The sequence below is a fragment of the Somniosus microcephalus genome, chromosome 13 (assembly GCF_052327205.1).
Source record: "Somniosus microcephalus isolate GS21.2 chromosome 13, FLI_Smic_1.0, whole genome shotgun sequence".
NCBI classification, from domain to species: domain Eukaryota; kingdom Metazoa; phylum Chordata; class Chondrichthyes; order Squaliformes; family Somniosidae; genus Somniosus; species Somniosus microcephalus.
In genome coordinates, this window is record NC_140999.1 from 25,104,849 (window position 1) to 25,119,260 (window position 14,412).

A 14,412-nucleotide genomic window follows, 5' to 3' on the forward strand; every position below is an offset into this window, starting at 1 on the left:
TGTAAATACTGGCACAAAGTAATTATTTAACATGTCTGCCATTTCCTTATTTTCATTTATAATATCATCATTGTCAGTTTTTAAGGGGCCCGCATTGCTCTTAACGACCTTTTTCCTAATATAATTGTCAAAGTTTTTTGTGTTAATTTTGATATCCCTTGCAAGTTTCTTTTCCTATTCCCTTTTTGTAGCTCTTAATATCTGTTTTGTCACCCTTTGCTGTTCTTTGTATCTCTCCCATTCGCCAGGATCTGTGCTTTTATTCTTGTATGCTTTATCTTTTAGTTTTATGTTGTCCCTTACCTCTTCAGTCGTCCATGACTTTTTTTTGACAAGTAGAGCTCTTGCCCCTTAGCGATATAAACTGGTTCTGTATCACACTAAATTTTTTTTGAACACCTCCCACTGATCTTGTCGTTTTACCCATTAACAAGTTTGCCCAGTTTACTGTAGACAGTCTCTGTCTCATCCGGTTGAAGTCGGCCTTACCTAAGTCTAGAATCTTAGTAGCTATTTTGTGTTTCTCCCTTTCAAACATAACATTGAGCTCATTCATATTATGGTCGCTATTAGATAAATGTTCACGCTCCGGGATTCGGCTGTTAACTAAAGCTGGCTCATTGCTCATTATTAAATCTGAAACGGTCTGCCCCCTTGTTGGTTCTTGGACATATTGTTTCAGAAAACTATCCTGAACACAAGAAATTTACTACCTTTCTGACATGAAAACACACCAGTGTCAATTCAGAACATATTCTCCCCTTTCCTGTGAAATCTGCTATGCTAACATGAGCAATAGGTAGACCAGAAAAAAAATAGTCCAGGCAACCTCAAAGATGTTGTATTGCTGATGCTTCCTGTAATACTTTCTAATGATTGTTAATTACTATTCAGACTGCATTGCACATATTGATTCATAATGCATAAGGCTTATTGATTAAGACTAAGCTGTACTTTCATTAAATGATCTGTTGTTGGACTATTATAGGAGGTCTTTTCGGGCTTTTTTTTAGAACTTGTTGATTGCTCAATGTTTCCTTTTAAACCCTATTGGATCTTCATTGCTGGCACTCATTACAATGTTTCCTCCTTGATCTATCAGATTGTAATGGTCTGGGTTACTGACGTCTTCATGCTTACTCCTAAAAATACTATTATCATCGACCAAATGGTAGTGGACTTGTCATGGGGAAAAGTAATTGATTCTGGTGACTTTCCATGAACCACTTCCTCTCATAGTAGGAGTGACCTGCTATCAAGAAGAACTTCCTATATAAGGGAATAAGTATGAATCAGTTGATGCCGTATTTGTTTTGCTCCAATGCTCATATGCCCAAGGCTGTTGCTGGATTACTAGAGTGTGAACTTCTTAATCATGAGTCTGCTGCTTTCTATTCCTTTGACAGCTATATGTTAGAGAATTGTGGTAAGTTAATTACATAGAATTACATAAACTATACAACACAGAAAACAGGCTATTCGGCCCAATGGCGTTCATGCTCCACTCGAGCCTCCTCCCATCGTTCCTCATCTAACTATCGACAGAACTATTCCCTTCTCCCTCATATGCTTATCTAGTCTACACTATTCGCCTCAACCACTTCCTGTGATGGTGAGTTCCACGTTTTCACCACTCTGGATAAAGAAGTTTCTTCTGGATTCATAAGACCATAAGAAATAGGAGCAGGGGTCGGCCGTTTGGCCCTTCGAGCCTGCTCCGCCATTCAATAAGATCATGGCTGATCTTCTACCTCATCTCCACTTTCCTACACTATCCCCAAATCCCTTGATTCCCTTAATATTCAAAAGTCTATCGATCTCTGTCTTGAATATACTCAACGACTGAGCCTCCACAGCCCTCTGGAGTAGAGAATTCCAAAGATTCACCACCCTCTGAGTGAAGACATTTCTCCTCATCTCAGTCCTAAATGGCCGATCCCTTATTCTGAGACTGTGACCCCTGGTTCTAGACTCCCCAGCCAGGGGAAACATCCTCCTTGCATCTACCCTGTCAAGCCCTGTAAGAATTTTGTATGTTTCAATGAGATCACCTCTCATTCTTCTAATCTCTGGAGAATATAGGCCTAGTCTACTCAATCTCTCCTCATAGGACAATCCCCCCCATCCCAGGAACCAGTCTGGTGAACCTTCATTGCACTCCCAAGTATATCCTTCCTTTAGGTGAGGAGACCAAAACTGTCCACAATACTCCAGGTGTGGTCTCACCAGGGCCCTGTATAATTGCAGTAAGATGTCTTCACTCTTATCCTCTTGTAATAAAGGCCAACATACCATTTGCTTTCCTAATTGCTTGCTGTACCTGCATGTTAACTTTCAGTGATTCATGTACAAGGACACCCAGGTCCCTCTGCACACCAACATTTCCCAATCGCTCACCATTTAAAAAATACTCTGCTTTTCTATTTTTCCGACCAAAGTGGATAATGTCACATTTCTCCACATTATATTCCATTTGCCATGTTCTTGCCCACTCACTTAGCCTGTCTATATCCCCTTGAAGCCTCCTTGCATCCTCTTGGATATATTACTTTTGATCCCCCTCATCCAAGCCATTGATGTAGATTGTGAATAGCTGAGGCCCAAGCACTGATCCTTGCGGTACCCCACTAGTTACAGCCTGCCAACCCGAAAATGATCAGTTTATTCCCTATTTGATTTCTTGGTGACTATCTTGTATTGATGGCCTCTAGTTTTACTCTTTCCCACAAGTGGAAACATTCTGTCTGTGTATACTCTTATCAAAACCTTTCATAATTTTAAAGACCTCTATTAGGTCACCCCTCAGCCTTCTCTTTTCAAGAGAAAAGAGACCCAGTCTGTTCATCCTTTCCTGATGAGTATAACCTTGCATTTCTGGTATCATCCTTGTAAATCTTTTTTGCACCCTCTCCAGTGCCTCTATCCTTTTTATAATATGGTGACCGGAACTGTACACAGTACTCCCAAGTGTGGTCGAACCAAGGTTCGATACAAGTTTAGTATAACCTCACTAGTTTTCACATCTATCGCTCTGTCAGCTGTGGCTCAGTGGGTAGCACCTCAGGAAGGTTGTGTGTTCATAGTCCCACTCCAGGGACTTGAGCACATAAATCTAGGCTGACACTCCAGTGCACTGCTGAGGGAGTGCTGCACTGTCGGAGGTGCCGTCTTTCGGATGAGACGTTAAACCGAGGCCCCGTCTCTCTCAAGTGGATGTAAAAGATCCCAAGGCACTACAGTATTTTGAAGAGGAGCAGGGGAGTTATCCCCGCTGTCCTGGCTGAAATATATCCCTCAATCCACAGAACAATAACAGATTATCTGGTCACTATCACATTGCTGTTTGTGGGAGCTTGCTGTGCGCAAATTGACTCCCGCGTTTCCCACATTACAACAGTTACTACACTCCAAAAGTACTTCATTGGCTGTAAAACGTTTTGAGACGTCCGGTGGTTGTGAAAGGCGCTATATAAATGCAAGTCTTTTCTTTAGAAATAAACCCTAGTGCTTGGAAACTCTCTGTTAACCGGCAAAATTCAGGAGTAGGTTCAGGTAAGTTTTACTTCATATTACAGGAAACTCTTTTTTATCCGGCACCGATGGGACCGCCATGGTGCCGGTTGATCAAAAAGTCCGGATTACAGAGAGTTATACTTACTAAGGTACGAGAGCCCCGTACACGGCCACAGGTGCAGGAGCCCCGGTTACACTGCACTTGTGCAGGAGTCCCGGTTACACGGCCACAGATCCAGGAGTCCCTGTTGCACGGCAACAGGTGCAGGAACCCTGGTTACACGACCACAGATCCAGGAACCCCAGTTACACGGCCACTAATATAAAGTAAAACTTACCTGAACCTACTCCTGAATTTTGCTGGTTAAGAGAGATTTCCGGTTAGTTAGGTGCCGGTTAAAAGAGGGTTTCCTGTAGTGGCAGTTCCTGGATCTGTGGCTGTGTAACTGGGGTTCCTGCACATGTTGCTAAGCAACAGGGAAGCCTGGATTTGTTGCTGTGTACGGAGCTCTCGTACCTTTTAAACTATACCTCTCTGTAATCCAGACTTTTTGATAAACCGGCACCACGCCGGTCCCGTTGGTGCCGGATAATAGAGTTTCCTGTATTATGGCCTTTGTGTATTTGTACTTCCAGATCTCTCTGCTCCTCGACCTCATTTAGAATCTTATTTTGTAAGTAATAAGTGACCTCCTTACTTTTCTTACCAAAATATAATAATTCACACTTAACTGTGTTGAAATTCATTTGCCAATTATATGCCCATTCTGCAAGTTTATTAATGTCTTCCTGTAATGTGTTGCTGTCCTCCTCAGTATTGATTATCTCCCCTCCCACCACCCCCCCCCCCCCCACTCACAATTTTGGTGCCATCTGCAAATTTAGAAATTGTTTCTGATTCCAAAGTCTAACTCATTAATATAAATTGTGAACAACAGTGGTCCCAGTACTGATCCTTGTGGCACCCCACTTTCCACCTTCTGCCACTCTGAATAGCTAACCTTTACCCCTACTCTCTGCTTTCTGTCTTGCAGCTATTGAGCACTTTTGCACCAATTGCTATCTCAATTTGCCCTGTACATAGTCACAAGCAGCTTGCCCACCTTCATCTTAACCAGACCTTCACGAGGGGTGAAATATCTTGATAGTCCAGCTTCAAAATACAGGTTATTAATCCCTTATCCAAAACCCTTGGGGCCAGATGTGTTTCGGAATTCGGAATTTTTCGGATTTCAGAACGGTAGGGGTATCTGCAGCTCTTTTTGACATTTTCACAGTGAAATTAAACTCACAAAATAACAAAAAATATCAGAGCAGCAGACGCACATGTGACTGGTAGCAGCGCTGAGACACAACTGACTCCTCACACCTGCGTGGGTCAAGCATAGGGTCATGTTTGGCACCACTCGGGTCATGTCGTGCACATGAGTGACGCTCATCGAAAAAACTTTCGGTTTTCAGAGCTTTTCGGAATTGCGGATAAGGGGTTGTGGACCTGTATTAGATAATCTTCCAGTGGGCAACCTCACATTTGCTTCATAGCACCCAACTGATTTTCAGGGATGTTTTTGAGTTCATTTTTATGTGCAAGGGCTAAAATAATCAGAATGACAGCTATGCCCGCAGTCAACTACATTTTCTCAATTCTCCCATTTTTTTTGTTGTGGAAAGGTAGAACAGTAGAGCAGAATTGACCCTCTGCGTTAAAACTAGCTCTTTTAAGGTAGCGCTTTTCCTCACCAGCTACATACCTATCCCTCCGAGTAAAACTTTCCCGCGTGGCTTTGTGTATAGTAAACACTGATGCGTTCAGAAAGATTTGATGCCATCCTCTGCTTGAAGCACAGATTCACAGATCTCCTCCCAAGAGCATCATATGTTCTATCTAAACCTGCCATGATTTTGTTATCAAAGATATTTATGCATTCAGAAATGGTGGGAGATTTGATTGGAAATTTAAAAATGTTGCTCTCTCATTGAATTCATCCATAATTTTGCTTTGTTAGGACAATGTTTTATGCAAATTTAGGAAAAGATATTCTGCTGCTATGTCTTTTGTAAGGTTTCACAAATCTGAACTGGATACCTGATAAAATCCTTAATGGAAAGATGGGGGGAAATATTAGTAAAGAAATTCTGTAGCAGATGAATGCTGGAAAGGTGCTGAAAAATCATACTGGTAAAATCATAAAGGTGCTGAAAATCATACTGGTTCTTCACATGGTGCTGTGTAATATGAGAATCAACTGTTGCCTGTCACACTAAATGGATAGTACTGTGGAAATTCATATAAGATGTGCAGGGCTTCAGTGTAAAGGCTGAGGTCAAAACTGTTATCCTCTCGGAAAGGGGCGTAGTGTACAGCCTTGATGGTGGCTTTGTGTGTGACCTTTCCAACCACTTCAGTGACTCCACTCAACTCCTCATCGAGTGGATCAGTCATTTCCACTCAATTGAAGGTTGGCAACAAAGTATTAGTCTGATTAAATTCAGTAGGATAGATATCAAAGGTAATGGGTTATGCTGGAAATGTAAAAAAGAAATTCATGCCCTGACCCAAATGATTTGAGGCCGAGTGATAATCTGGAGGGAAAGTCTTTTCCTCTTAAGTTACAAACAACCTTTCTTCCCCATTCCGGCTGACCATTGATAACCGGAGCCATAGGTTGGGCTCGGTTGTTCTCATTATTGGTCCTACTAAGCATTCTTTTAAACTAAAATGCCCAGTGGCTCCAGCTCTGGAGCAGTTCTGGAAGGTAATTATTTTGCGGTGTGTTATTTCTGGTCAGGGGTAATTACCTGAGTCATCTACTCAAGGTCTTGGGCCTACCCAGGCCTAATTCGCAAAACCTTTTCTTAAACTGACTGCTAAGGTTAGAGGAATAAATATTGACCAGGATACTGGGACAATTCCCCTGGTCTGTTTCGATGGTGCCATGGGATCTTTTATGTCCACCGTAATAATGTCTCTGGTTTGTCTACAGATCTTATTCAGTTTAACTGCTCAAACTTACGGTTAAGAGATGCATTTCCCTATCCTCGCTGAACATTGTATAAACGTTTTCACGGTTTTATGTTGGGGGGTGGGGGTCAAATGCTTGATCAAGACTTGTGAATAATGTACTGAAATGTTACATTTCAGTCATATGAGTTACTCAGACTTGGTTCTATTATAGTTCTTTATACAATTTATTTGAAGAAACCAAACATCATTAGTAGACAGATTACAAGTTGAAATGGGAAAATTGGCCAACATTTAACATAGAAACATAGAAGATAGGAGCAGGAGTAGGCCATTCGGCCATTCAACGAGATCATGGCTGATCATCCAAACCCTAGCACCCGGTCCCTACACCGACAGCCATCCCACCCAAGCCCTATCCCCATAAACCCGTAACCCCACGTATTTAATCCCCCCTAACACTAAGGGCCAATTTTTATCATGGCCAATCAAACTAACCCGCACATCTTTGGACTGTGGGAGGAAACCGGAGCACCCGGAGGAAACCCACGCAAACACGGGGAGAATGTGCAAACTCCACACAGACAGTGTGAAAGATTTAAAATTAATATTTTCAAAATAAAAATAATTTGCAGAAAGAAAAAAGTTGTATATTGGTTTTCACACACATGGTGGTATATAGTCTCAACGCTATATTGATTGCGTAGTTGTGCAAGAATAGAAAAGGCTCGACTCACTCAGCAGGCAACACCTGAAATGTTAACTCTGTTTCTCTCTTTACAAATGATGCCTGACCTGCTGAGTGTTTCCAGCATTTTAATTTCAGATTTCCAGCACCTGCCCTATTTTGTATTTTGCGTAGCTGTGTATGTTTGTAGAGTAACTTTACTTGCTTGGGTCTCGAGGCAGCACAGCCAGATGGGTCAGGAGCAGCACAGGAGCTATCCTACTTTCCCTATAGAAATTTAAAACTTAAACCCATTTTCTTTGTTTACGGGTGGAGGGGAGGAGGTGGCGGGCAGCAAAGGACAGAACACTTTTATTAAAAAAAAAATATTTGGTTCTAGAACTGCTGTATGTGCCAATTTAAGTAAATGTGCAGTATAACTTCTACATACATTCAACCTCCACATACAAATAAAATATATTGCTTTTATCTCGGCAAAGAAATCTCCAAGTGATATTCTCTTTTAAAAGTTTGTATCACGTGGCAAAGCTGCCAATTTGACCATTCCTCCTTCTCTTTTCCCCCCCCCCCCCCCCCCCATCTATTTTTCTTGAGGACTTCAGATCTTTTTCTTGTTTTCAGCAGTCTTGCACAAGTGAGAACTTTTATTTTTTGTTTATGTTGCTCTTCACTGTAAAAGCACACTGTACATATTTTTAGGAATCATTGTACAACAGTCTTTTTGAAACATTCTTGCCTTTTAAAAAGTTTTGTGAAGTTTTACTTTCATTTAGTTCCCAGTGCCACCTAGTTAGTCAGTGGCAAGTGGAAATCATCACAGTAGGGGGATCCTCAATTTTGGGACAAATAGGTGAGCTTTACTGCACATGTAATTCTGATACACAATCAGAAGGTGCTGCTGTCTGTCAATTTTTAGCAAATGTTGATTCTTTCCAGTAATTGGTATTCACGCACCCGTTTACACTGTCTCACAGTATTGCTAATGTGAAGCCTGCTCCAAACTCATGAAAAGAGCTTAATGGAACTGTCTTGTTCACTGACGTTATCCGGGCAGCAAAGCAGTTCTTTAACCTATAGAGGGACCATGAAATTCCAGTTCCAGATAGAAGCACACCTCTGACTGCAGGTTTAAACCGATTGGTGTCGAATGGAGCATCCCACAACACATCTGCTGAGACGTATTCAGCAAGGACTCGTATGGATGGTGTAAAGATATTGGAATCCTCTGCGACTCTCCATTTCCTTCTGCATTAGACACACAGTTGTTCATCTTTGGAGTTCTGTAATTGGTTCTGATACTGTCCAAAATTGTTTCCAAGCAAGTAATGCCCAATCACATCTTTTGCTTTGTACAATCATACCTTTTGTCACTTAATCTCTCCTGCCTTCCACCCTATCACAGACCTTCCCTTTTATTCTTTCCTCCCCTCCCGCCTTTCCCTGCCCCTGCACTTGCTTAAAATCTGTTACATCTCTAACTGCTTCCAATTCTGACAAAAGGTCATCAACCTGCAATGTTAACTCTGTTTCTCTCTCCACAGATGCTGCCTGACCTGAGTGTTTCCAGCATTTTCTGTTTTTACTGCTTTTGGCCAATGCTTGGGCGTTTTTCTCTCTACCGTCTGTGCCATCTCAACCAATCTGCCTTGGGCTGAATATCCATTTTGATTTTGTTCAATATCAACCTTAATGCACAACATAATAAAGTAGTTCTGGTTGCTAACCCTCCAACCTACACTTGGCACATTCAAGAGTGAGCAGGCTTTTGACTGAGATTTCTTTTTCCACCCACCCACTGAGCCTTTATGAAGGTATATGGAGCTTCTCACAGTTTGTTGTCATCTTCAGCTATGGCATGCATCCAGAGAGCACTGGCCTTGACAGTAGCAGCAATATAAGCCAGAATTACTTTTACATCACCTGAAGTAGGTAGTGTAGGAAAGCCAACTTGTGGATTTAGTTTACTGATAATTCAAAGTTCTTTGTGCTGAAAAAATATTGGATTATCCCATTGTTTGAATTAATCACAGCAAAGTGGGAATTTAGTGCCAAAAATGAATTATGAGATAATTTGAATTGAGCAGCTTTGGATTACGAGAAGTAGATTATACCCTGAGAGCGCTGGAGCACTAATGCTCGGAGCTGTGGAGTGGAAACAAATATAGGTTCAATCCCATCTGCAGCCTAATCCATGCCAAGTAAGAAGGCATCCAGTGGGCGCCTGTGATATATTTTCCCCACAAGGAAAATAGGAAAAAAGGAAGTTGTGCATGGTGGTACTCCGTCCCTCCTGGTAGCCAGTTACTGGGGCTGGGTGGTGGGGGAGGGGGCGGAATTGGTGGTGATCTTGGAGCAGACCATTCGTACCTGTCTTGGTAGCAAAGCTAGGCTGACTTATGGAAAACACATGAAAAGTGATGAGTCTTAAGATTTTAAACTGCAAGCACTCAAAGTTTAAAAATACCATTTCTCAAATGTCAGAATGTGCAGTACATTGCAAACTCAGTATTGATCTACTTCACTTTATCCCTCAATTATCGTAAATGCTCTCCTAAAATATTCCTGTATAACAAGGAACAGAAAAGATGTTTAGTCCTCTCACTAACATTGAGACTTTAATTTTTTGCTATCTGCATAAAAACAGAACTGTAAAAATGTGTTCATTGATTTGTTTTTTGTTTTGTAGGTCTACACGAAGGAAGGTGGAGGAATTCAGCTGTTCCCTCTATTTTCGATTTGACTTGAGGATGTGTTGTCTCTTAAAAAATGTACAAAAGAAGACAAAAATGGAAGATTTGTCGAGACCTTTGGTGGTGCTAAACTTGTAGTAGCCCATTGTTTTAACCGTGATGATATTCTAAAATTCCAAGTTTTGGCATTGTGGGTTTGCATGGCAGAGTAACCGTGGAGAAGCCAGGCTATCACAAACTTATGGATTTTGATAAGAGAGGGGGGAGGGGTGAAGCGGAAGAAACAAAAAGAATGTCAAAATCTGGCGGGCGGGGAACCAACTGTGGCCGGAGTACGGGGACCAGCTCTGGAGTCTTAATGGTGGGTCCCAACTTCCGAGTGGGGAAGAAGATTGGATGTGGGAATTTTGGAGAGCTTCGTCTAGGTAAGAGTCATCAAAATTGCCGATTCCCTCTTTTACTTTTTTTTTATTTTCAGGAATGAATGAGTTTGATTTGAATGATTGACTGACTCGTACAAACTGAATATCTAGCTATAGCCTCACAAAAAACTGGTACTTGGTCTGTTTACCAAAGTGGTACTTGTACATTCAGAATATACATAATCCTTTCCAGTTCTGGTGTTCCCTTGTACCTAGTACAGCGTACATATTTTCACTTAGTTTTAATTTTGTGTAGTTTTTGTCAAGATAGCTGCCCCTTAGTAAACCTAGGGACTAATTCATTTGAGCACTGAATACGGATTGTAAATTTGCTCTAAAAGCGGTGTTTTGAGTTTGTGTCCTGCTCACCTTTTTAGCTCCCTTGAATCACTGTACTGGCCTCATGTGGATAAAAGTATCGAGCCCTAGTCTTCTGACATTTCACTATATTTATCTATTGTCTGCACCACTCTCTTCACCTTAATATACCGCCTGGAATTGTAACTTTCGATCAAACACACTGGCCCATAATTTGCGGTCAGCGGCGAAGCGATGGCATTTACCGCTGGCCCCAAAGTAAGCTTCCCACAACGATCTTGCGATAATCTGGCGAGAAGTTCGGCTTTTCCGTGACGTTAAGTTGCGATCAGTGTAAGTTAGTGGGAAATTCCTAGTGTGAGCTGCTGTGACGTCAACAAGCTGTCGAAGCAGCCAATCACAATGCAGAATTCGCACAGACCGGGAAGTGAATAAGCTCCTTTTATTCTAAATTTTTAAAAATGTTAGAGCGCAAAACAAAGACTGGGGCTCTCGCAAAGAAAGACTTGCATTTATATAGCGCCTTTCAGGACCACCGGACGTCTCAAAGCGCTTTACAGCCAATGAAGTACTTTTTGAAGTGAGCCACTGTTGTAGGAAACACGGCAGCCAATTGGCGCACAGCAAGCTCCCACAAACAGCACTGTGGTAATGACCAGATAATCTGTTTTAGTAATATTGATTGCACATGGGGAAAAGGTAAATCTGAAATCAAGATGAACAAACCTTTTTTAAAAAAATGTTTTTTTTTTGTTGTTTTTTTTTAAAGTTTCTAAAATTGTAATTTTTATTACAATGAATAAATTTGACACGCCACAAAATTAAAATTAGATTTTTTTGGGCCATAACGTTTGTTTAGCAGTCAATATGCTATTAAAATCCCAATTACACCTAATCCAAAAGGGTCTAACTTTTAATGGGGTATTTAACAGTGATGTTACTGCGGAAAAAACAAAGTTTTTGTCAGTTTCACTGATTACGCTGATTGCCGGCTATTTATTTTTTTGGGGGGTGGTGGGGGGGGAGTGCAGGCCACAGTGCAGCCAGTGTCAGTGCAGTGAATGACTGACCGCAACTTCAGGATTTCCGCGTTGGGATGCGCATGCACTAAATGCTGAAGCTGCGGTCAGTTTCAAAGAGGTAATTACAGCGAATGCTGTTAGTTCGCTGTTATGGCCCACCGCAAATTCCGGACCAATTGCGTGCAATCTATCTTGCATCTCCTTTCTGCAATCACCTTTCTTGGTGACTTCACCATTCTCTTGTACTAATCAGGTCAGCGCTGATGCTGAGCCCTTCAAATGACCTTGAATCAAGTTGTTTGCCATTTGACCTGTATGATTTCTCTTAGTCTTCTCTTTTCTAATGAAAAGAGCCCCAAATTCTCTAATTTTTCCTCATAACAAAAGCCTCTCATTCCTGTTATCATAGTAAATCTCTTCTCCAAATTGACAGCCATTCAGCACAGCTCTAGCTGCTATGTGAGCTACATAACATTTTTTCTAAGAAAGCATTGGCAAGCAACTTTATGAATTAAGTCTCACACATTTGCTAAATGTTTGAAGCGAGTTGTAAATATCTATTGAACATGCAGCTTGAGAGAGGTATTATAGCTTCTGGTATAGTTCCTACTCAGCAGATGGGAATAGTTTCAGCTTCAAATTTTTGAGTTTTGTATAATGTAAATACCATATGTGAAATAATTAAACACCGCTTGTTCTTCAGAGACACACAATTTTTAAGTCATTTTGGAATATCCTTTTGAGAGAAGGGCTGAACCCCACACATGGATGAAAGGGGATTCTTTAATTAATGACAAGAATGCTATAATTTGGCTTCTGATCAAAAATTGTACAACATAGATGATGCATATATGGTATGCTTTGTATTGCTTGAAGAAATAATATATTATGAAGACAAATATTTAACTTTTCATTGATAGAAATATTTAACTATATAGATACATTAAAAAAAATGTTAACACAAAAGGACTTGATGGGCTATTAAATGGACTGGTGTCCACACTTCACCTTTGGTGTTGTCACCAGAATATCGCAAGTGCAATTATGTGAGTATTCTGCATCCGGCTGAATTGTAAGCAACAACCAGATGTGCAATTGCAAATGTTGTCTTTCCAAATTTGGGTTCCATATAGAGAGCATTTTAAGCTGTGAAGGTCTAGTAACTACATGAATAATACTAGTGTAGGCAAACATTACAGCATATTTACTTGAGTGTAATTTTTTTTAATGCATACTGGTACCAATAAGTCTGATAAAACTACTACAGATCTGTACTATGGTTATAGTATGTTGAAGATACCTTCATTGGAATGAAGAAAGCTACTATTGTATGCCAAATCAGGTCTGATTTTTGGAGCTGTATTCCAACATTCACTAGGTTAACCTAATGTCTACCAGTGCCTTTCTGAAATATTGACATACTGCACAGTACAAAGGCATTTTTAGATGTTCTGGTTACATTTTTCTTTCTTCCAAATAATCCCAAAATTCATCCTTGGATATTGGGCAAGTGAAAGGTCTGCCTGACATTTAATAGGTGTGTCCAAAGCCAAACTCTGAAATGGACTCTATATCAATTTAAACATTTTAGTTACGTGTTAGGCTTGAACTAAGTTCCGTGTGTTTAAAGTTAGCATTGTTAAAACCAAACTGCTCCCAAACCTCTGGCAATGCTGTGAGCTGATCACTGCCTCGCCCCCTCTTCACTCACATATACAACGTAGCTAATATCAGAAGCCCCGCTGAGTTGCAGACTGATTCTCCGTTCGGTGAAACTAGATGTTGGTGCTCTAATGCACAACCCCAGTGCCCCTCGTGTCTTTTCAAATCCCTCCATGGCCTCGCCCCTCCCTATCTCTGTAATCTCCTTCAGCCCCCCCACCCCCCCGAGATATCTGTGCTCCTCTAATTCTGCCCTCTTGAGCATCCCTGATTATAATCACTCAACCATTGGTGGCCGTGCCTTCAGCTGCCAAGGCCCTAAGCTCTGGAATTCCCTGCCTAAACCTCTCCGCCTCCCTACCTCTCTTTCCTCCTTTAAGACACTCCTTAAAACCTACCACTTTGACCAAGCTTTTGGTCTCCTGCCCTAATTTCTCCTTATGTGGCTTGGTGTCAAATTTTGTCTCTTAATACTCCTGTGAAGCGCCGTGGGACGTTTTACTACGTTAAAGGCACGCTATAAATACAAGTTGTCTTTGTTTAATGCTGAAGCTTGCATCTGTCTTTCAATTTTAGTGCTTTTCACTATTTAGAGTGTGGTGAAAGGGTAGAGCAAATCTGCACTGTTGAAATCTGAATAAGTATTCCAATACTGTATCTTGAATCAATTCAGAATGATTATCAGGCCAATTAAAATTTCAATGGGTAATTTGCCATCAAGAAAGATCTTTGAAAATTTAGTCTCTAACTCAAATGCAGCATTGCAACATTGAATTCCGTGTTTTTCATCACCTAAAATGAGAGGAAACGGTAGTATTTGACTAAAGCTACTGTATTTTTGTTGAGACTAAAATTGGCATCAAGTTTCTTGTGCATTCCAATCCTGATAACTTTTTTGTGCAATTTTTTTTAATTATCCAGAACTTTGAATGTAAGTAACACAGAAAAATCAGTAGTTAGTGCTTAAAACTAAGTATTTCTAGGATTAAACACTGGGTGGAAGTGCAGAAACTTTGGAATAGATGTTGGAAATTGAAAAAGACCAAATTTTTAATTTTCATTCAAGTACCCGTTTATTATATCTCAACATTCCTTGTGGCCTTTTGAGGTGAAACAATTTAACATTTTTTGAAAC

The 14,412-nt window shown here is 40.8% G+C and overlaps 1 protein-coding gene across 6 annotated transcripts in view; it reads left to right on the forward strand.

The window, feature by feature from the left end:
* LOC147108142 (casein kinase I) overlaps window positions 1–14,412 on the forward strand; it is a 139,795-nt gene that overhangs the window by 60,264 nt on the left and 65,119 nt on the right. For all 6 annotated transcript variants that reach the window (XR_015080533.1, XM_086004647.1, XM_086004645.1 and 3 more), the window contains exon 2: window positions 9,850–10,278. Coding sequence is in view for 5 of the 6 variants with exons in the window: in XM_086004647.1 (XP_085860773.1) it covers window positions 10,095–10,278 (184 nt within the window). In the remaining variant the exon portion in view is untranslated. The remainder of the gene's footprint in view (window positions 1–9,849; window positions 10,279–14,412) is intronic.